The following is a 23,631-nucleotide window of genomic DNA, read 5'->3' as shown; positions in this document are numbered from 1 at the left end:
TGAGCTCTAAACATGGCCGACAAGGCGACAGAGCTGAAGAACCTCAGATCAGATTAAAACCAGAAGTTAAAGGCCCCTTCACCGCGGGGACGTGACGAGTAGAAGACACGAAACCATTAACACCGGCGGCAACGTGAATAATTATAAACCAGAGTTTCTCTTTGCATCAGGTGGTTCTTCTCCTCCATGTCGTGTCATAAATCTGTTTAAAGGGATAGTTCAACATTTTGGCAAACTGGCCCATTGCCATAATCCCTATAGTCATAGCAGTAGGTTCGTTACCTTTAATTGTCGGTGCAAGCTATTTTTAGAACGGCGGAGCAGAGCCGTGAGCTGCTCAGAGCTACGCTACGGAGGCTCATGGGATTTCTTGGTTTCCCTCATCAAACTCATCAAATAGGTACACAATCCAACAACTCCACAACGCTCTGGTGGACAAGTTGTGACCTGCACATTCACCACGCTATGAGATAATAACAGAACGTTACCAGACAGAGTTGTTTTAGAGGGAAATTCTTGCAAAACCGCTGATGTGCGTTGCCTTCAGGGACAGTTTTTCATCAAGCAGTCTCTGTATTTACCGCTAAAACAACTCAAGTGAACGGGAGTCAACATTTTATATCTAATGTGATTGAATAGTGTGATGATAAAACTCTCTGACCTCTACTTGTTTAAAACACCACGTTTCATGAAGAGAAACCAGCAGTTTGTTGTAAAATTATTGTAAAATAAAACCAGAAAGACTCCAGGTGGCGTAGGTGGCGTCCTTCCTTTCCCGTGTCAGTTGGTGAGGTATTTTTAGTGGGACAGCAGATCTGTAGTCCGTAGAGCGTCTTCACACTAAATACATTCTTCTGTTGCCGTTTTACAACAAACTGCTGGTTTCTCTTCATGAACCGTGGTGTTTTAAACAGGTAGAGGTCAGAGAGTTTTATCATCACACTATTCAATCACATTAGAAATAAAACTTTGACTCCCGTTCACTTACATGGAGACTTTTTCCGAATTGAGGTCCCATGGCGACGTTACTTACTGCTTCGACTTAGGCTCTCTATACTGGCGCACAAATTATTTGGACAAACGATACGTCCCCGGTGTGAACGGGCCTCCAGTCCGGTCCTGTGTCAGAGCTCAGTAGCTGTGTCTCAATTCAGCGGCTGCAGCCTTCGGAGGACCCAGCCTACGTGGTCTCCGGAGGCGTCAACTGTCGGTAAATGAGACGGCCTTTCCTGATTGCGTCCGAATGTAAACAACGTCCTAACATTACACATTCAAAAGTGGCGCTTGCAACGGCTCCTCCGCTCCTCACCTGTGCGGCCAGCAGAGCCCGGCTCAGTGGGCAACCGTGCCTCCAAGCCGGCCACAAAGAGCGGGGGTACGGCGGAGAGTTCGATAGCATGCTATGTTGCTAATAACAACAACGGCGCGCAAAGAATCTTGGGATACTGGAGGCCACGAAGGATAGGTGCGGTGCGTCCTCCTAGAACTGGCAAAGGAAGGCTGCATCCATCGGCCGCGTTTGGAGGAGCCTTCGAATTAAATTGAATTGGGACAGGCCTGGTCGTAATGCTACGTTCACACCGAGATCGCGCCGCGTCTACCTGCCGCTGGACTCCGCGGTAGAGAGTAGCGGTGCCGCTGGAATTTGAAAAGGAAACTATGACAATGTCTAGCTAGTTCCCCTCTCGTTCACACACACATGCACACACGAGACTACCTAACGTTAATAAAGAACACAGTACTAGCGAGCAAAATTAAAAAAAAAAGGCAGAGGAACGTTCTGGGCTAGGTAGGCTACAACAACATGCTGCTGTTTTTATTTTTGTAGTCAGACAGACAGATATTGTAGGTTTGGTCAAGCGAAAAAAGCGACTATCAATCTGTCCTCCATGCCAGCCATCGCCACCACGCATATCCACCGCAAAAGTTGAAGATTTTCAACTCACGCGGGCGGTGAATCGCCCGTGTCGCGCCGCCTGGTTTGGACCACCGCGCCGCTCAACGGGGCTGGCCGGGCAAATTGTATTGACTTTCAATGTAAACTCGCCGCAAAAAGCCGGGCGGCGCGATCTCGTTGTGAACACGGCATAAGTGGCCTCCAAATGCCGCCTCCGAAGGCTGCAGCCGTTGAGTTGGGACCAAGGGGGCAGTTGTCGGTCTGAGAAGTGAAGCTCACTTCCGCGTTCAACAAACTGCAATCCCCTCGGCTTCCTCTGGGGGCTGGTGTCAGAAAGCAGCTTTCTCCATAGACCCCCTTGTTAAAATCGCCGACTTTACATCCTCAATAAACATGTTAAAAGCCTGGTGTCAGAACGTTTTTTGGTCTCAATCGATAGTTTCTACCCCCGCACACACTCTGAGGGGGGTGAATATTTTTTTAACTCTACCGTTTTACTGTTATTAGGTTAAAACTCTGGCCAATTAGGGCGCAGAAATGTTGAGTGACAGGTCCGAGCAGCTCCGTGGACAGCTGCTTCGAGGCCAGTGGGCGGGTTCTCGGCCGGCCAATCCAACATGGCGCTGTTCAGGCCGCCATATTGGAGTCACAAAAACGACTCCCCAAAACCAATGGGTGACGTCACGGATGCTACGTCCATTCTTTTTTACAGTCTATGGTTGGGACACATCTAGAGTCTCAGATCTGCAGGTCGGTGGGGGCTCGCCGGCTGCTGGCGCTGCTGGCGGCCGACACGCGGCGGTTGGGCGGCGAGGCCGTGGGGCTGTTGCTGTCTCTGCTGTGTCGGGACACGGAGCTCAGCTCAGCAGAGTCGGGGCTGTGGGAGCCGCTCGGCCTCTTGATGTCGGACTTGGACAGGACCCGCGCCCTGGGCCCCCCCCCCACACCGCCGCCGCCGCGCAGCTTCATGCTGCCGCTGTTGCCGTGGTACGAGTCGCCGCTGTCGGAGCCGTTGCCCTCGACCACCGTGGAGCAGTTCCAGGGGGGGGTGACCCGCCGGGCCTTCCTGGTCGCCCCCGACGACAGCGCGGCGCAGGAGGAGGCGGCGTCGGCCACGGGGAGGGTCGGGTACTCGGAGCCGGGGCCATCCAGGTCCTGGTGGCGGGGGGAAGACTGCTCCTCCTGCTTGTCGGCGGGGGGGGAGCGGGTCTCGCTGCTGGTGAATGAATGAAAGAAATTATATTTAGAAGACAAACGATTCCAGAGCCAAAGCATTTCTCCTTTCTGCTCAATCAAACAAGGTTCCCAGCCCATGTCACCCTGGAGAGTGAAGTTATGCACATCTACAAAGCAACGAATAGCCCGACTTGGAATAGCATTCACGGGAGCGTACCTATGTTCCCCTCTTTTTGAAAAAGGGTCCTATCAGGGTATATACAGGGATCTTGAAGTTAATTTTAATACCTTTTTAAGACATTTTCAAGACCTTCTCAATATTTTTTAATACTTCACCGCCACTTCAAGCTGTAACCATTTACATCCGTGACACTTTTAACAGTTTTAGTTTGTGATAAAGACTAAAATAGGCTGGGATAATAAATCAAAGGTAAAGTTTATAAAAAAAAAAAAAAACATTGCTCCACTCTCAAAAAACAAAAACAACAATCTTCTTTTCTATTTTATGTACCGGTTCATCTTTGTTTTTTAATAAAATGAATAAATTCACACACTTTTACAATGTTTTTTAGGACTCAAACTCTTGGACAGCTAATTCAAAGAAATACCTTCAAAATTTAAGACTTTATAAAGTCGTGAAAAGACTTTTTAATACTTTTTAAGGGTCTTAATTTTCCCAAAATTGATTTATCACCTTTTAATACTTTTCAAGACCCCGCTGATACCCTGCCCATGTTCCCCGTTTTTCCCAAAAAGGGTCCTATGTTCCCCGGTCGCAATACATACCGGGGAAAATAGGACCTTTTTTCTGAAAAAAACCTATTTTCAAAATTAGAGTCCTATGTTCCCCGCTGTTGCCGGTCGATGGACTCAGTCTCTACATATCTGGACTCTATCTATCTATCTGGCCTGTCTAGCCTCTACCTGGTCTTTTTACTAAACTTAACCAACTCCTTTCTTCATTGCCTAAACCCAACCAATGGGAAAATTCCACTTCTCACTCAAAGTCACAACTCAACTTCCATGTATTGGGGAAAAGCATACAAAGTGGGGAACATAGGACCCGGGGAACATAGGGATGACCCCGCATTCACCCTGGATGACTCCTTACTTCCCCATATTCCAGCTGCATATAGAAGAATCGGAGAAACACAGGCATCATAGAGCTTTGAGAAGGTGGCATACCCATGAGTTTTACACTTCTTCATTTTACTTATAATAGACCCTAATGCTCTACCTGCTGTATCAGGAAGTGTATTAATACCTGGTGTTGTTGGAGTTGCTGTTCTGCTCCGTGGGGCTCGGCACCCCCTCCTTACCGTCCTTGCGCGTGTCGGGTTTCGCCGCGGCGTCGCCCTGGATGGGCATGAAGGCGGAGGAGGCGTTGAGGAGGGGGGGGTAGCTGGGGCCGTTGCCCTGCTTCTCCAGCAGCAGCGTGTAGCCGCTGGGCGCCGTGGGGATGGTGGTCTTACGGCCCACCGAGGTTCCCGTGCAAACCTGATGCACGACGGAGTTCTTCTTGGACTTGTTGCCGTAGTAGTCGTCGAGGTCGTCCCTCAGGTGGGGGTAGAAGTCCAGGATGCCCTTCTTCAGCTTCTTGAAGCTCAGGTGCATGATCTCCAGGAGGCTGAGGAACAGCGAGATGCTGGCGATGGCCTGCAGGTAGTGATGGAGAAACCCAAGCTTTCTGAACCACTGAATCAATATGAAGCGTTTGATACAATTAAACATGGCGACATCTGCTGGTCAACCTTTAACATAGCATTTGCACGAAACAATAAAGGGCAAGGTGTCATGAACTGTCTATGTTTAACAATTGACCCTTCGCGTAAGCCCCGCCCCCTTGGTTACTGTTGCTACGCCGGGCAAGCTTTCACTCCCAGCCATGCTCCTGGCAGTATTTGGTATCGATTTCAAAGGAAATATCAGCAAATTTCTGAATAAACTGTTCTGAGATAATAGAGAGAAGAAGTCACAAAGATCATTTATAGTTTTCAGTGACGTGACTCGCGCAGGAGGATAAAACATCTGTTCAACGGCACGACTGGACAATGTACAGAGCAGCAGTAAGGGCTGGTCATTTTACCGTCTATCAACCCACCAAGACTTAGGTCATCTCACTGGTTGTCAAACTGCAAGTTTTTGGGCGATTGTGAACCACATACAGCTTTCGCTGCTGTTTTTTTCTCCCACCGCTGTATCAGTCAGTGAAAGCAGTCCCTGCCTGGAGGATCCCTCGCCTAAAAGCCCAGGTAAACGCCCTAAAAGTACAGCTGTCATTTCGGAGGTGAACATATGGTTATCCCCATATTTACACTTGCTCAAGTCGAAAAAAAAGTCAGCTCGTATCTGAACATCTCTATATTGCTGCTGCTATATTGCTGCCGCCGCCGTAGTAGCAGCGGCGGCGGCGCCTACTGCGGCAGCAACAACAACATCCTTCTCTACAAACAAATGTTTTTCGTCCTAGTCTCAAAATGTGTCCACAAAAGCAAACGTAATGACTCAACTTCCGAAAGCTTGCCAGGCCTATAGTTACGGTTGCTAACGTAGGATTGGACAATAGCCGTTTGTGGGAGGAGTTGGCGAAGGGTCAGTTACGGTTCCATGTGCATCTCGGGATTTTGGACAGTTTTTTCTGTTACACTTGGGTTATAATGTGATTGTGTCTTCATAACATGCTGTATGTAGGCTAATAAAGACATGCAACATTGATAGAAATCCAAAAATTATATTATAAAACTCTCCTCCTGTTAAACAAAGCGTAGAGTAATTTTGAAAACAACTTCATTTGGAAAGTCACATGCTTTTTGGCGTGGTGAAGCGAGGCATCGACCCGTCTTATCGCGATACTTCTGCTTTGAAAGGTCGATACTGTGTCGAACCGTCTGCTTGGAGCGTAACATCCCTACCTGCATGAACATCATGAAGACCGTCTTCTCCGTGGGCCTGGAGACGAAGCAGTCCACCACGTTGGGACACGGCTCGCGCTCGCACTTGTAGAGCGGGCTGAGCCGGTGCCCGTACAGGACGAACTGGCCCGTCATGAAGCTGACCTCCACCACGGAGCGCGTGACGATGTGCGCCACGTAGGTGCAGAGCAGCGAGCCTCGCAGCGGCGCCTTGTTGAGCTTCCCCTGCTCCAGCTGCCTCATCTCCTTCTCGATCCTCCTCCGCGCCTCCGCCAGGTCCGTGTCCACTGCCTCCAGCTCGCGCCGCAGAGCCACCTTTCAACCAAACAGAAGCACTGATGATGCTACTTCTCATGTCCTCTACACCAGTGGTTCTCAACGTTTTTTTTTTAATTATACCACTTTTTCTAGATTTTCTTTTACTTTGTTGTTTTAGAAATTTTACCACTTTTTTCTAGAAAATGTTTACTTTTTTTATTTTGAACATTTTTTACGAGAAATTTTACCACTTTTCTCTAGAAGTTTTTTTTTTTTTTAATTTTACAACTTTTTCTAGATTTTTTTTTTACTTTTTTGTTTTAGAAATTTTACCACTTTTTTCTAGAAAATTTTTACTTTTATTTTGAACATTTTTTACGAGAAATTTTACCACTTTTTTCTCCCGCCGCAGAGCCACCTTTCGACCAAACAGAAGCACTGATGATGATGCTATTTCTCATGTCCTCTACACCAGTGGTTCTCAATGTTTTTTGTTTTTTTTTTAAGTATATTTTTTGGCGTTTTTGCCTTTATTTGATAGCACATAGTGAGATAGACAGGAAAGGGGGAGGCAGAGAGGGGGAATGACATACAGGAAAGGTCTGCCCGATGCGGGATTCGAACCGGTGACGCCTGCGTTGAGGACTGCAGCCTCTACATGGGGCGGCCGCCTTAACCACTACGCCCTCACCGCCCCAATTTTACCACTTTTTTGTAGAAAATTTTTACTTTTTTATTTTGAACATTTTTTACGAGAAATTTTACCACTTTTTTCGAGAAGTTTTTTTTTTATTTTTTAATTTTACCACTTTTTCTAGATTAAAAAAAAAAACTTTTTTGTTTTAGAAATGTAATCACTTTTTTTTGAGAAAATCTTTCCTTTTTTTTTTTTTTTTCCTTTTTTTTGAGAATTTTTACCACTTCTTCCGAGAAATGTTTTTTGAGAAATTGGACCACTTTTTTTTTCCAGAAATTTATCTAAAATATTCCCTCCAAGCCAGGACCGAAAGGCTGAAAAAGAGCTTTTTGCCACAGGCAGTGAGGCTTATGAACATGTCATGATTTTAAGGATTCCTATGGGCTTCCTTATTTATTATATTTATTCTAGCTAATTGTATTATTATAGAGAGCGATGTTTTTATAATTGTTTTATTTAAATGTGTGTGTGAGTGAAGGTATGTGAGGGATGACATTTCTTTTTTATTGACTTTTGTGTGTCATTGGTACAGTCGAGAGCTTGTTTTTTTTTTGCATCTCACTGCACTGTTTTTTAACCTTGGTTTTAGCTTTGCATGTGACCAATAAACGTATCTATCTATCCATCCATCTATCTACCTTCTTGCAGTGGCGCTCCTTCTCCAGCATCCGCAGCTGGTAGATGGCGTGGCCCATGTAGACCAGCGAGGGCGAGGACACGAAGATGACCTGCAGCACCCAGTACCTGATGAGGGAGATGGGGAAGGCCTGGTCGTAGCACACGTTCCTGCAGCCGGGCTGTTCCGTGTTGCAGACGAAGTCCGACTGCTCGTCGTTCCACACGTCCTCCGCCGCCACGCCCAGCACCAGCATCCGGAAGATGAAGAGGATGGTGAGCCAGATCTTCCCCACCATGGTGGAGTGGATATGGACCTCCTCCAAGATCCCACCCAGGAAGTTCCAGTCTCCCATGGTTGTTTCACCTCAGCTGAGCTGCAAAGTCAACAAGGAACAATGTGGTTCCACTGATCAGGATGAATTCTTACATTTTTTATTTATTTATTTTATTTATTTATTTAAAAGGGACAATACACATTAAAGGCCCCATGGCATGAAAAATGTGATTTTGGTTATTTTTTCGTGCATGGGGAGGTCTCTGGGCCACGTATATACTGCCCCATACATCAAACTGGTCATAAACGGAGAAACACACACCGCCCATTTGTAGGAACTGTCTCTTTAAGACGAGCGGATAGCACTTCCTCCTTTCTGTGATGTCACACACAAGGTAACTCCGCCCACCGTGACTAGTTTTTTTTTTTTTAATTTTTATGAATGCAGCTTAGGTTTCAGTTACTTGCCTGTGATTGGCCCGACCACACGCCACTCAAAAACAGTCAGCCAATCAGAGGAGAGGTTCTCATTCTCTCTTCTGATTGGCCAAATGACCTGTGCCTGCTAGAGCTCCAGAAAGAGGCAACAGAAAGGGGCAGTATAAACAATATTTAGCAGATCACAGGTACTCAAACCCAATGATACATCTTGTTAGGGATATCAGCAGGTAAATAAACCCAGAGAAAAGTGCACAGCATGGGGCGTTTAATGAACATTCGTACGTGAGCACAAATGTCAATGCGTCAGAGTTAGCAACTTGATAATTTGCATCCGTAGTCCCTTGGCAGGTAACACACAAACAGACAGAAATGCACAAGAATTATACAGTGGTTCACAATCATATACACATTCATACCTATACATAGAGTGCATGTGATCTATAAAGTGCCTGGTATAAAGTGCCAGTTTCTAAAGTGCAAGTGCAAGTTTAAATAGGTAAAGTGCAAGTCTAAATGGATGGATCCAAAATGTGATGGCCCGCACCCGCCGCCTGGGGTGGACCAAGACATTGGAGACTACAGTAGCAGCAGTTATATAAGTGCCATTCACACACATACTTAGAGAGATAAATTGCAATATAGAAACATTTTAAACAGGTTTTGTAAAACAGAAACTCTATTGAATTCATGTGATCAACGGTCAGTGAAACTTTGAACAGGTGACAGTGACCGGACTGATACTGATTCATGTCCCTGTTAAACATACGAATCTAGAAACATTTTAAACATTAAATCTAACCCCCCAGATGTGGTCTCTCCTCCTCTGTGTCTCTAACCCTCCTCTCCTCCATGTGCATTAAAGCAGATATCAGCTTCACGGCCGTTTCGGCTAATGCTGCGTTCAAGGCAGGCTTTTGAAACCGTAAGTTACAGCTTCAAGTCACAACTACGACTTGGTAGCGTTCCAGGTAACCCGTAGCTCGTGTTTTTACCATCCTGTTGTCTGTGAAAGTTCCCTATAACGGCCACTCGTAACTTCCGACCCGTGAACTCGTACCAGATCGAACTGGTATGACTTCACAGGAAGGAAAAACACAAAGTACGAGTTTCTTTGAACGCACCATGAGTTAGCAGCCCCCGCCCTTGTCAGGCATCAATTGGTCCTCGTGCTACGTCACCACATTCACGCGCATCCCTTGGCTGCACACACAGCCCTTCATGCCGTTCTCTCTCCTCATTGGATAACACTTGTATCCCACAAGGAAAATTTTCTCCTCGGGTTACAGCAGAGCAGAGTGACGGAGAGACTCGTGTTTAGGCTGAAATACTTCATGTAAGTGATTGCTGACGGAAAATAGGACTATTTAGGACTTATATTAACAAAAACATTCCACTGATATCTGCTTTAAGTTGTTTCCAACAACGAAGCCGGTGAGAAATCACTCCATGGAGCGGTGGATAAGGTTATTTATCATCTACCATGTTACCATCATGTGTATATCTGTGTAGTCTTAACTGTCATCAACAAGAGATTACGGGTTACGGGTTAGCGCGTTACGTTTGTGTGGCGGTGTCGCCATGGAGACGAGAGCTCAGCTGGGACACCGGGTCGGAGGCTCTGATCTTACAAGGTTGGTTTTCAGCCAAGAGACGCTCCATTCTCCCTGGAACTAGTTACAAGTCACTGATTTAACCAGAACTAGAGACAAGGGACACATGGAGCTGAGAAACTCTTTAAGCTTTGATCTGTTTTAGTTTTTTACACTAGAGAAATAATTAAAAACCATCCGCTCCCTCCTGGGTTGTGATGCTTTTACTGACACAGTTTTCCATCTCTTGCTATAAACAATGATCTATAATATAGAACCAGATACTAATACTAAGCTCCTGATCTGAGTGTTGGATCAGTTTGAAGACGTCACCGATCACAGATATGAATCAATAATTGAAGTTAATCCTCCTGTTGTCCTCCTGGGTCAAGGAAGGAAGGAAGGAAGGAAGGACGAAGGGAAGGAAGGAAGGATAAAGGGAAAGATGGGAGGAAAGAGGAAGGGGAAAAGGAAGGAAAGATAGAAGGAGGGAGGGAAGGAAGGATACAGGGAAAGAGGAAGGGGAAAAGGAAGAAAAGATAGAAGGAGAGAGGGAACAGATTGGGTCAAAAAGTAAGGACGAAGGGAAAGAAGGAAGGGAGGGGAAAAGGATTTTGGAGAGAAGGATGGAAAGAAAGATGGAAGGAGGCAACAGATCAGGTCAATTGGATCAAAAGTGACAAAAAACCTCTTTTGATCCAAAGGGAAGGAAGGAAAGGAAAAAAGGATTGTGGAAAGAAGGAAGGGAGAAAGGAAGGAAAGAAGGAAAGGAACAGATTGGGTCAATTTGACCCAGAAGGACGACAGGAGGGTTTTAATCACAAGACAGTGAAGTTTTCTCACATTGAACAGGACAACAGATGATTTACTGTCAGTGAGAGGTTGATGTTAAAGTGGGAGACTCACCCTCCATGTTGGATATGAGGTGTATTAAAGGCCTTCCTCCTCTTCCTCTTCCTCTTCCTCTTCCTGCTGCTGCTGCTGCTCTTCGTCCTACAGACTCATCCTCATCCTCTTCATCCTGCTGGACAGAGTCTCTGCTGCTCTGAACTGGGCCGACACTAAAATGCTCCACCAGCTCTGGCTGTTTAACAACTTATAGGCGGAGCGGGGGAAGCGATCGATGAGGCAGCGGAGCAGAGTGAGGACGCTGTCAGCTCCACCAGCCGTCAGCGGGGAACTGGGCTGTGACTCACAGGAACCTGAACTGGTCCCAGACCGGTTCAACGACTGGTCTGAGCTGCCGGTCCAGTCTGGTGCTCGTTCATCAGTCTGATGCACACAGGTGGTCACAAAACTATAGACTGACTCATTACAGGGAGATTTCAACATTTTGTCAAATTGGCCCGTTGCCATAATCACTATAGTCATAGCAGTAGGTTCGTTACCTTTAATTATCGGTGCAAGCTATTTTTAGATCGGCAGGGGAGAGACATGAGCTGCACGGTATTTCACGTTTCCCTCATCAAACTCATCAAATACACAATCCAACAACTCCACAACGCTCTGGTGGACAAGTTGTGACCTGCACATTCACCACGCTATGAGATAATAACACAACGTTACCAGACAGAGTTGTTGTAGAGGGAAATTCATGCAAAACCGCTGATGCGCGTTGCCTTCAGGGACAGTTTTTCATCAAGCAGTCTCTGTATTTCCCTCTAAAACAACTCTGTGTGGTAACGTTGTGTTATTATCTCATAGCGTGGTGAATGTGCAGGTCACAACTTGTCCACCAGAGCGTTGTGGAGTTGTTGGATTGTGTATTTGATGAGTTTGATGAGGGAAACCAAGAAATCCCATAATGAGCCTCCGTAGCGTAGCTCTGAGCAGCTCACGGCTCTGCTCCGCCGTTCTAATAAATAGCTTGCACCGACAATTAAAGGTAACGAACCTACTGCTACGACTATAGGGATTATGGCAATGGGCCAATTTGACAAAATGTAGAAATCTCCCTTTAACATAATGAATTTATTTCATTGATATTTTATTTTCTTATTTCCATCTCTGCCCCCTTTATTTATTTATTTATTTTACCACTTTTGGATTGGTGCGCGAATTTGGTGGTGTGGTGTTGACAAGATGGCGACCACTCAAACATGTGTTTTGTTTTTAATTTACAATCTGAACATGTAATTTGTGAATAATTTATATTTTACAACAGGTAGTCCAGACCAATAACTCTGATTGGACGAGAGGTTACTCAATAAGGGTTAATATATAAACAGCATTGGGACTTTGAACTGTATCACTCCGCCTCTCAGGTGACGTAATTAATTAATTACAGATTATAGACTGTAACAAACTTTATACCCAGAAACAACGTTTAAATGAAGCATAACCCTGAAGCATGGATCTATTATAAGATTATATAATATAATATAATCCATAACCCTGAACCCTGGCAACAGGACGGGGGTTAGAGATGTTTGATTTCCGTCTCTAAGCAACGTTTAACCCTGACAACGACCACTTCACTTCTCCAGGAAACACACGTAAAGTCCCTGCTGGTTAATAACTGTGGGTCTGATATGGATTCAATACAAGTGATTAATTATAGTTGAATACAGAGGATCAATGGGGACAGGACAGTTGTTTCTAATGCTAAGCTAACACTTCCTCAGGGCTTTGTATTCTGTTCTTCTCCTTATCTCTCCTGCTCTAATCACCGTTGAAGTGTTCACGTGTTTTAAATAGAAACTCTAATCTGTGTTTGTATGAACACGTCCGAATAAAATCACTTTTTTATATTTCTATTGATTTGTTTTTATTTAATGTTTCTGTTCTCAGCTGTAAATGAAACCTTGATCTGGATTAAGATATAATAATAATTCAGAAGAGAGTCATTATCAATAATAAATATTCACTAATCAGTTTTTATTTATAGAAATTTGTCTGGAAATTGATTAACCTCAACAGATTATCAGAGGTCACGGCTCTAACTGGAGGTCATGTGACCTTATTGATACGTCAGACAATGGGATCAGGCTTTTTTCCCCCTAGATATATATAGTATATATAAAGAAACTTGTAGCTAATACAAAAAATGTTACTTTTCATATACTTTCATTGTGTAAAGTTCCATTGTGGTAGGAGTAAAGGGGGAAAAAAGCCTATTCAGGTGTATTTTGGGCATATTTGATAAGTGTGTGGCTCATTTGCATATTATTATATCATTTTCAAATAAACTTGTAATACAAAAAATGTTACATTTCATAGATTCGTTCATTGTGTAAAGTTTCATTGTGATAGCAGTAAAAGAAAAAAATAGCCCCATTGGGCTGTATTGTTTTCTGGCCTTATTGGCACCATAGACTTTATACAGTAAATCAACCTTGGATTGATGAGAATTAAACATATTTCCCCAACTAGGATTTCTTAGGACTTTTAGTATGTTGTTCTGGACACCTCAAAGAAATGATGTATGGTGAAAAACATTCTGTTACAATTAGTCTGTGTCAGAAAACGTTATTTTGCCTGGACTACTATTATACATTTGATTATTATTATTGTTATGATGAATCCTAATATGATGCAAGTTGTGTTCAGTATCTGTAACAAACCCTGTGATTAAACCTCCTGCTGTTCTTTATAAAGCGACTCTGTGTTCAAACTGTACTCGTCGTCGGATCAATGTTATGTTTTCAATAGACGGATCAATGAGACGCGTCCCATTTCATTTCATCCATGGCTGCTCCCTCACTGTCACAATCTCATCTCACTGCTGTTCCATTAACAGGAAATCGATGGACGAGGCTCGACCGACTCACTGCTGCTGCTGCTGCTGCTGCGCTCCAGGCAGACGACTGAGGAGGAGGAGGAGGAGGAAGGAGGGAGGAAGAGGAGGAGGTTGATTGACAGCTGATTAAGTGACAAACTGAAGCCACTCGTCGTTTCGTTTTACTGAACGTTTTCTATTTATTACTCAAAATAACAGTTTGTTCTTCTACTGACAGAAGATGAGAGAGGATAAAACATGCAGTGACAAGATCTGATCAGTGGTGTAAACACAAACGTGTGTGTGCTCCTCGTGTCTGAAGAAAGAGTTCCAATATGAAATACGTTTGGATTAAAAAAGGTCCAATCTGACAAAAAACAGCAAGAAATTAAAACGAGTCAATCAACAGTTCAAACAGTTTGTGGTTAAAGTCGACAAACATTTTAACACTTGGACCGAACCACAGCAGCGTCTCTGTGACTTTAACTACAGGCTTGAAGTCAGCGAACGCCCCACACGGCGGCGGCTCAGCGCCACCTGCTGCGATCTGATCTGAGTTCAGCAGAGTTAAAGACACAGGACGCTGCTCTGGACCCACTTCCTTTTAAAATACTGAATGTTCTTTTTTTGTTTTGTTTTTGCAAAAACAGGTGCATAGGGTTTAGAAAACAAAGTCATTATCATCATCAGTAACCGTTTATAAAAAAAAAAAAGATTCTTCCTGCCGACGACAGCGAACACAGAAACTGCTGAGTCATGTTCCACCGGGACACGCCACCAACACCACGTTAGAAAAACAACAGAGGACCATGACTGGACCCTACATTCAGCTCAGACTCCATCTGACTCCACGCCGCCGCGGCCGAGGGGGGGGAGGAGGGGGGAGGGGGGAAAGGGGGCGGGGCCTCGCTAGCGTCCTCCTGACTTGCGTCCGGCCCAGGAACGGGACCGGGAGCGGGAACGAGAGCGGGAGCGGGACGCGGACCGGGACCCGGAGGGGGGGGAGGGGGAGTGCGTCGTCCGTCGCACCTCCTCCTCGGTGTAGTGGGAGGTCGACGGCGGGTTGGCGGCTGGTTCCCGTGGCGACGCCGACCTGGAGCGGGACCTGGATCTGCCTCTGGACTCTCTGCGAGGCCGCTGCCGGTACCTGAGGACGGAGACACGGGTCACATGACAACGTAAGAAGCTGGAGTCTGCTTGGCTATTTACTCTTTTATGCTTGTAAAAAATCTTGTCTTTTTATGCTTGAATATCCTTGTTATTAACTTGTATGTCTTGTTTTTTTGCTGAATGTTTGTATAGTTGTGCATATTTGCTATTGTCTTTTAACTCATTGAGTGCCAGCCCTTTTATAAAATGGTCAGTGCCATGTGCCAGCGTTTCGGGGCATTTTGAGTAATATTTTAAGACCAAGAGAATATTTTGTATTATGACTCTGAAAACACAAAATAGCTCAAAGGAAAGAGGAGACTCTCTATTTAACTAGGGAAAAACCATTTGTTTGTACCTTGTTCCATTCTTAATTTATCTTAAGTTGAATAGAGCCTGGTTGCACCAAAAAGACCACTTTTTTTCTAGAAAGCTGAGAAAAATGCATTTTTGTGAAAGAGAGTCTCTCAAGACAAACAGTGATTTATCCGTTTTAATTTTGGCTTCAGAAACATGTAAGACATCTGAAAATTTCATTTCACATGTTTTTTCATTGTACAAAAAAAAAAAAAACTAAAATACAACAAGTGGGAGTCCTACTATGCAGAGTGATGCCTGCTCTCCTACTCCTCCTGCAGTTGCTGCCCCCTCACCCTCTCCTAACCCCCTCCTCCCCCTCCCCTCACCCCCTCTGCCCCTCCCCTCTCCTACTTCTCCTCCTGCTGCTTCCCCTCGTCTCTGAAGGAGGGAGGGAGACGTCATGGCGTCTTCAGCCTCTCTGCTGGACGCGGCCGCGGCAGCGACGCACCGCGCTGATCTCTCGGTTCGTCGTCACGACGTCGGTTTACAGCAACTGGTGAAACTGACTCCGCGATCCGCTTTCGCTTCGGCATTTCGGTGCTGATCATCTAGATGAGTTTACCTTTCCTGCCTCCTCCGATCACTTCATGCTGGAGCTATGCTAATAGCATCCGTGGCTAAGCTTTCCTCCACCTCCACGTTACACTTGTTCCAGGCTCTGCCCGTCGTTTTCCTCTAGAAATAGAAATTTTTCCCAACTTTTTTTTTATTTTTTTTTTATCTCTGTACCGATCGCACTCGTCTTCTCCTTCCTCTTCACTTCTTGCTCTGATCTACAGTCTTCTTCGTTCTACACATCCCAGAAGCCCCAAAATTACTCACAGTGTGCGCAACAGCGTCCCCATTTACCAGCCGCAGAAAACTGCATTTGACGTATATATACGTCAATGGCACTCAAGCGTTGGATTTTGATTGACGTATATATACGTCAATGGCACTCAATGAGTTAACCTATCTTTTCTCCCTCACAGCCCCCCTCCCCCTCCCTCTCCCCTCAAGAAGCTTATGCCTCTTGTCAGGCCATCATTGTAAATAAGAACTTGTTCTTAATTGATTCCGCCTGGTTAAATAAATCAAAAAATGCTACAGTGTTGCATTATGGGTAGCTGTTTGAAGTCACTGAGTGCATCAATGTCTCAGGCTGTGTCCGAAATCCCCCCCTACTCTCTATCTAGGGACCAGGCCATGTTGTAGTGGTGTCCGAATGTTTAGTGATTATTAATGTTCACTATAGTGCACTGAGTCTATCCCAAAATTCACCGCGAAATGTAGTGGACATCCGATGGTCACTCGGATCGCCGTTACCACACCGGCCCAGAGCGACCGGTGCAGATACCAAATATCTGCTTCCCCAGGCTCCCAAAACAAACGTTGGAGCAAATTTCCTAACAAGCTTTATAAACTGATCACAGACTCTGGATAGCGATGCTAATTTCTGTTAGCCCGTCTATGAGGTTTTACATTATACGTTAGCATTAAGCTAGCGGACGTTATGCTTAGTTGTGACACTGGCTGTGTGTGTTTTGAATGTTGTTTCAAACTATGTGGGTTTGATTGAACATCTTTGATGCTTAAATATATATATATATATATATATATTACCGCTTAATGCTTTACTCCTCTATACCGGCCGTTACCATGGTTGTATCCATGGTACCTGCACCGGCCGTTACGATCGCGGTCGGAACGTTTTAATTACGCAACGTCGTACCTGTCTTCCTCGCGGCTCCGGCTCCGCCCCCGTCCGTACACCCGTCCACGAGACCTGAGGACAAACAGGAAGTTACTTGGGTCTGAGGCCGTGCTGCTGCTGCTGGGGGTCAGAGGTCGGAGGTTAAAGAAGGTCACTCACTCTTGCGGACTCTGGGAGCGGCGGCGGCGGCGGTCGTACGACGGGCTGCGTGACCGGTATCTGTCGTTTCTGTCGTTCCTGTCGTGTCTGTCGTGTCGGTCGTAGCTGCGGCTGCGTGAGCGGCGGCGGCGTCCGTCCCGGTCGTAGTCGTCGTAGCGAGAGGAGGAGTGTCCCTCCGGAGAGCTGCGTTCCTTCGACTTCATCTGGTTCGGCGCTGAGGAGGAAGTGAAGGTTACAGCTCTCTGACCTTTGACCTCTCTCTTGAACAATGATGTCATTTCCTTTGTATCCGCAACAAATCATAAAAGTACGATTGACAATAACAATCTATGTAATTTACAGTACCAAGTCTTTAAAGGCGTTTTCTCAGAAAGAGTTTTCCAGACTCAGACTCTGAGCTAGAAATCTCCACTTCAGCAGCACTTACAGACACCAAACCTTCCAGTTTGATCCCTTTCTATATCCTGAAGGTTTTTACAGAGGGGATTGTTGATATATCATTCACAGCCTCATTTATACAACATTTTATTACAAAAAAACATGGAGACATTAGATGTTTTAGGGCTGGTGACAGTATTTTCTCATTTACAGAGTGATAAAAAGAGATATCCAAAATCCCCTCTGACTCTAATATGTCAACAAGATAAAACAAGAACTTTGAAAGAGGCTTCATCCATTGTTCAGATTTCTGTTCTGGATATATATGCAAATTAGCGCATATTTAATTCGATTTGGCCTCATTTACATATTTAAACATAGAAATTTGACAAAACTTGTAATACAAAAAATGTTTGTATTAGGGATGTCACAAATACTTGTTTTCACAATTAATCGCGGTATTATACGCCACAATTAATTAATCGTAAAGATTCTTAAATACCGTCACTTTCCAAAAAAGATTATTTTGGAAACACAGAGGCAGATGTGCACAAAAGTTAAGGTAAATGTAAGAAATACTGGTCAATTTACCTAACGTAACATGGTAGAAATTTAAATGTTAGCGTCTCATTTGTGATAAAAAACAAACAATTAAAATAAACTTAAACATTTGGTATAGATGACAATTAACGATTTGAATATTTAAAACACTTCCCCTGGAGGATTAATAATTGGTTACATATGAATAGTAGATAACTTAAAATATTTAGTGTAAAAATTTGTAATGGAATTAAATTTTGACTGTATTTGATTTTACACATTCATAGTGTTGTGATATTAATTAATGCATAATAATCGTGATAATCGTAATACCGTGATTATTTCTCTGACAGTAATCGTACAAAGAAAATCTCTAATCGTGACATCCCTAGTTTGTATAGTGTGTAAGTGATAAACTTGTGAAGTTTCAAGGTGACATTTTGTTAGTTTCTGTATCTGTTGAGTCGAGTATTTAACATGTTTGAGGAGGAAGTCTAAACTCACTCTTGCGGTCTCCCTGGGCGAACTGGATCTCGATCTGGCGTCCGGAGACCCACTTCCTGTCCAGACTGTGGAGCGCGTCCTCTGCGTCGCGAACATCCTCAAACATGCTGAGTGGTTAAGGGTTTGACTGGTTGTGTTTGATGAAAGGCCACACACACACTTACACACACATACACACACATACTGTACATACGTCAATCAGTAATAAACAGGAACATGAATGAATGAATTAAACTCTCCATTAGCTCAGTGTTTAACTCAACAGAAGGACAGGGACACACACAGAGACGCTCAGCAGAGTAAAGATGAACAAAACACAAACACGTTCTTATTAAAGAGTTTGGCTCAGAACTAGAAAAGTCGTCTCTGGTGTCAGATTGTCGGCTCGGTCTTGTCTTGGGAGGATACAAAATAATTCAGACTTGTTACCTTTGCTTGACTTTGAACTTGATCTTGATCTTTACTCTCTTTAATCGACTCCCACAGAGACTTGTTGTTTCCTGCTTGACTCTTAAAACTCTTTTCTTTGCCACATTCTTTGCCGCCATTTCCAAGCTTTGTCTCCGTGCCCTTTTCCTCTTCATGCTTTACTTTCTCTGTTCAACCTTTTCCCTTCAACCCTCTGATCCTGCAGGTTCTTTACAGCTACTCTATACCGGTCTTTGTTACTCTGTGTGTGGCCAGTTCCACAACTGGATGCTTTTACATTTTCTGAAGCAATAACAGAGAAATACGTGTGTTAGATATTCAATCAGTCAAAAACACATCATCAATCAATCACAACATCCTGTGCTGAAACAGAGGGTCAGTGCGTGGTCGTTAGCAGCAGAAAGGATATTGAATGTATGCAAATCCTCTTGGTCGACGCGTATAGAAGTCAAGTGGGATGTAGACATCTACTATCGGCCCATAGCGGCCAAACTCACGCCGCAAATCCTCAGGCCTGAACACCGTAAATACAGCAATGACTCCACTGACCATCAGGGGAAACTCTAGCTACATCATCAACCAGTAACAGCTGGAACATCTGGACAGGCTAAAGGGACAGTTCGCCTTTAAAAAACACAGTGACACCTGCTGTTCATCTTACCTGGAGAGGGATCCACCTGTCACACACACACAGTGAATTATAGAGCTGCTCGCTGTCCAACACCAAACTATCACTGATACAGAAATGTTTGATGTTTCAAATTAAAATAAATAGAGATGGCATTTTAAACAAGAGCTGCAACGATTAATCCATTAATAGAACAATAATCGATTATTAAATTAATCGTCAACTATCTTGATAATCTAATAATCCGTTTGAGTAGTTTTTAAATAAAAAAAAGTCCAGATTCTCTAATTCCAGCTTCTTCAATGTGAATATTTCTGGTTTATTTGTTCTTTGTTTGAGAAACACTGATTTTTAACATTTTATTGACCAAACAACTAATCGATTAACCGTTTACATGATTGACAGATTCATCGATAATGAAAATAATGGTTAGTTGCAGGTCTACTTTAAACCATCTCCTTGTTTTTTTGTTTTTTTATCTCATAAAGAAATGAGAATCTTTTGTGTTGTTGTGTTTCCTGGTGAACTGCCCCTTCATCAAATACAACATGCAATTAAATGTAAAAACCCACCAACAGGTTAAAGAGCGTCGCTCTGTTCACGTTACAGTCACATGATCAGATCTAAACCTAAAACTGTTCAGGTCATGTCATGTTACCACGGTGATGGAGGAGAAAACTACAGCTCAACAGGTAACCTAACCATTGTTGTTATGAGTCAGACTAAATCCTGCAACATTTACTTTATATGTCCATGTAAAAGTTCATTAATATTAATGCAGCTAAGTAAAATTTAATTGCTGTATATGTTTTCATGATTTTAAAACGTGCACATCCACATGTTGTTACCCAGAGTTCAGACTGAACATGGTGAAATCATCACTACATGTGACTGTTTTAAAATCCAGGCTGAAAAAACCTTCTCTAGTGCTTATGGATGAATTCTCTTTCATTATGTTATTTAAAAAATAATATATATATATATATTTTTTAACTTAAATCATTATGATGATCTTGTTTAGTGCTGTTCATCGTTTTAGCCTCTTGTTTCCTTTCTCTTTCCTGTTTAATGTGTCTGAATTTTTCTATTTGTAGAATTTTTTTGTATTACTGATCGTTGTTTTAGTGGGAAAAAAACACACATTGGGTTGCCTTTGTGCACATATTGTGTTATATAAATAAAGTGCTGCACTAATAGCAGTGTGTTTACTGTAGTTTCTACTGTGTTGACCTGAACATCCTGCTGCAGCTACACTAACATTACAGTCTTTACACTATCAACAACCTGCATATTAAACTTCAGACCGAGTCAGTGCTGGTGAATAATAATGAAGGTGAGTAATGTAACGGTGCCTGAGGTAACGTATTACCAGCTACAAGTAAACTCCACCTGTTTTTAAATGGGTTTTTTTCACTTTGTTTTGGTCTCAGTCTGAGCTAAGCTAAGCTAAGCTAAGCTAAGCTAAGCTAAGCTAACTGTTAGCTCCTCCGGTACAAACAAGACGAGCACAGAAACTCTCTCAGGACAAACTATTAAATTATTATTAACTCCCGATAAAGACTCGGTTTACTCATTAGTGCTGTTTCTGATCGGATATTTATGAATGAAACGTGAGATAAATGTAAAATGTTCCGGTTTAATCTAACCGGAGCAGGCTAACGGCTGCTAGGTTAGGCTAGGCTAGGCTAGGCTAACGGAGCTAGCAGCCATTAACAGCCCGTTAGTTAACCTTAGTTGCGGCTCAGAAGAACCGGAGGCTCCGGGTTCGGACCGGGTTCGGACTCACCGGGACTCGTCGGAGATGTTTCTGACGAACAGAGACGTGTTGGGAGGCCTCATGAGTCTGACTCAGAGTTTAAACTCAAGAGGAGAAAAGAAACGCGACGCTGCTGCTGCTGCAGAGACGCAGTGTGGTGACTGAGCATGCGCAGAGACGAGGCGCCTTCTGCCGCCACTTCTGCTGCTTCTTTGTTTTTAGTTTCTATTTGGCCAGGAAAATAAATAATCAATGAAAAATGAAAATATTAGTTAACCCTTTATCAACCCCACCAAGAAGAAACCAGTGAAAACAGAACAAATACCAGGGACAGTAGATTAATTCACATAAAATGCTAATTTATGAAGAAATAAACAACAAAAAATGTCTGGGGCATTGATTTTATTTTAAATAATATTTATTTATCATCAAATAACATCACCAATTGAACAAAGAACAAAAAAACAAAGCTACAGACATTCCAAGACACGACAAAGGCAAATATTATCAAAACATTTAAAGAACTAATATAATAATATAAGAAATATAGAGATGATAAAATAATAAGTAAATAAATAAAATAAATATGTCTAATAAAAGAAATAAATTATAAAATAATACCTTAAAAAAATGAAATTAAAGACATAGAACAAGTTATAAAGGCAGACAAGATTACTTAATATAATTTGAATAAAATTAAATCGCTGATATACATTTTTTGTTTGATTCAACATGTAATACAGACTCAAAATACATTTTTAATTCGACTGAAAATGGGGTTGTATTAGACATTTTGGCTTTATGAATATGGAATTTACCTAGTAATATGAAAAGATTATTTATGTTAAATTTATTATTGTGAGAGGAGGAGCCGAAAATAATAATTTTCTCATCAAAGTGACACCTAACAGTGGTTTTAACTAAAATAAATGTTTCCAAATCTTTCCAAAAATTGATACAAAATGGACACTTATAAAATAAATGAATGATACTTTCTTTATCGTTTTTACAAAAGGTACAGCTGTCATCAATGTCAGAAAATGTCTGGGGCATTGAATACACTCTATTTCTGTCAGTATGCCACAAAACACCTCTGGTTTTTATTACAACCACGAAAAAATATAGCTTCGAACAAGGAAATATTGCATTTCTAATTCTCCCATCTGTACTGTATCTAGAATTCTCACATTCAATACACTTCTGATTATATGTAACAGTGCAAAACATTCATTTTTGCATTCAAATGGGAAAATAAAATCCTGCAAAACAGTAGAAAAAAAATGTAATTTCTTGTTTTAATATCTGAACACACTTCGTCTGTGTTGGTATACCAGCAGTCATGTTTTTTGGGACACAACAGTCACATTTCTGGTAGATTTTATAGCAAAAAAGGTCAATTTTACTTAAATTAGTTTAATTTGCTACATTGACAAATCAACCATTTGGTTGAGCATGTTTTTTTTTTTTAATTAGACATTTAATTTAGGTTTTTAGATGATATAAAGTGACATAATGAAAACAAACTGTTTTAAATTTTTTTACTGAAAACAGTGAACATGTCGCAGATGATTTTTGTGTTTCGGATTTCCTGGTTGTAGGAGGTGTGAAGAAGAAAACTATTTAAAGGAGTATTATCGCAAAATTCGGCCACTAGATGGAGCCAGGCGGAGCTTATCAGATATAAACAAGTGGGCAGCTGTCAGAGAGAGAGAGCAGCCTCGTTTAGTCCCCCCCCCCCGCCCCCCCTCCTTCTCCCTCCCCCTCCTCCTCCCTCACCAGGCCGAATGAACGTGCAATCGCGGGAAAAAGAAAACTCGCTAGTGGAAGCGGCAGCTCTACTCGCGCACAAGGACAACAACGACAACAACAACTGAAACGTCCTCCTCCTTAATAACGCTGAGAGGACAGCTGAAGAAAGACACAGGGACGTGGAGACAAAGTGTTCTACCAGCGATTCAGTGACTGTGAGCAGCCTAACACTGCTACATTACTTACTGTTGCATATTTGTCCGGTTCGGAGGTCGGATTTGCGAGTTCCGAGTGCATTTTAACGCAGCAAGCGCCGGGCCGGCTTGGATCATAACAAAGACAAATGCTGCATTTGCCCCACGGACACTATACTGTTGGCGATTTTTTTTGTAAATTTACTTATGGCTCCCCCCGACCCATCTTTTGCATATGTCAGCTTATTTTATGAATAGATTTGAATAGATTTCCTCCGTCCATATGAAAACACCTTCCTGTTGTTTATATCCCATAATCCTGGTCAATCATTAGTCTCTGTGTGATTGTTTAACCTCAGCAGAGTCTCGTCTTTATGATTTAAATGATATCATAGTGAAGCATCAGGGCCTTACAGTGAGTTATAGAGTGTATGACACGTTCAGGCCTTTAACAGGTTGAGTCTGTGCAGCGACGGAATAAAAACAAACACGTTCCATCTGAATGATTTAAA

At 43.0% G+C, this 23,631-nt stretch overlaps 2 protein-coding genes across 3 annotated transcripts; both read right to left on the bottom strand.

Annotated features, from left to right (window-relative positions):
- Positions 1 to 2,635: 2,635 nt before the first annotated feature.
- On the bottom strand, positions 2,636 to 7,911 carry LOC310994008 (gap junction alpha-9 protein-like; the record flags this gene model as incomplete). The annotated part of the gene is made up of 4 exons (XM_083982508.1): positions 2,636 to 3,113; positions 4,338 to 4,729; positions 5,986 to 6,300; positions 7,579 to 7,911. 4 exons carry the CDS (start codon positions 7,909 to 7,911, stop codon positions 2,636 to 2,638), a joined length of 1,518 nt encoding a protein of 505 aa, XP_083838634.1.
- Positions 7,912 to 13,761: 5,850 nt separating this feature from the next.
- On the bottom strand, positions 13,762 to 21,333 carry LOC310994015 (uncharacterized protein). 2 transcript variants are annotated; one of them, XM_083982515.1, is made up of 6 exons: positions 21,207 to 21,333; positions 19,202 to 19,306; positions 18,364 to 18,467; positions 16,942 to 17,155; positions 16,801 to 16,854; positions 13,762 to 14,727 (listed from the first exon to the last, which is right to left on the bottom strand). In XM_083982515.1, the coding sequence occupies exons 1-6, from the start codon at positions 21,257 to 21,259 to the stop codon at positions 14,490 to 14,492; spliced, it is 768 nt and encodes a 255-aa protein (XP_083838641.1). In that variant the 5' UTR covers positions 21,260 to 21,333; the 3' UTR covers positions 13,762 to 14,489. The 2 variants fall into 2 exon arrangements, with proteins under 2 accessions (XP_083838641.1, XP_083838642.1); XM_083982516.1 differs by lacking the exons at positions 19,202 to 19,306; positions 21,207 to 21,333 and adding an exon at positions 18,772 to 19,035 and having other exon boundaries at positions 18,364 to 18,470.
- Positions 21,334 to 23,631: the final 2,298 nt, after the last annotated feature.

The sequence above is a fragment of the Trachurus trachurus genome, assembly GCF_905171665.1.
Source record: "Trachurus trachurus genome assembly, chromosome: 11".
In the NCBI taxonomy this organism is placed as follows: domain Eukaryota; kingdom Metazoa; phylum Chordata; class Actinopteri; order Carangiformes; family Carangidae; genus Trachurus; species Trachurus trachurus.
The sequence above is the reverse complement of the archived record's forward strand: the minus strand, read 5'-3'. Positions and strand labels throughout refer to the sequence as shown.

Excerpts from the sequence above, each read along its gene's own strand:
- LOC310994015 (XM_083982515.1), bottom strand. The coding sequence starts at position 21,259 with ATGAGGCCTCCCAACACGTCTCTGTTCGTCAGAAACATCTCCGACGAG. Across the intron at positions 19,307-21,206 it reads AACATCTCCGACGAGTCCCG|GCCTGAGGATTTGCGGCGTG; the intron begins GTGAGTCCGAAC and ends TACGGTGTTCAG. Across the intron at positions 18,468-19,201 it reads AGAGGATTTGCATACATTCA|GTTTGAGGATGTTCGCGACG; the intron begins ATATCCTTTCTG and ends ACCACTCAGCAT.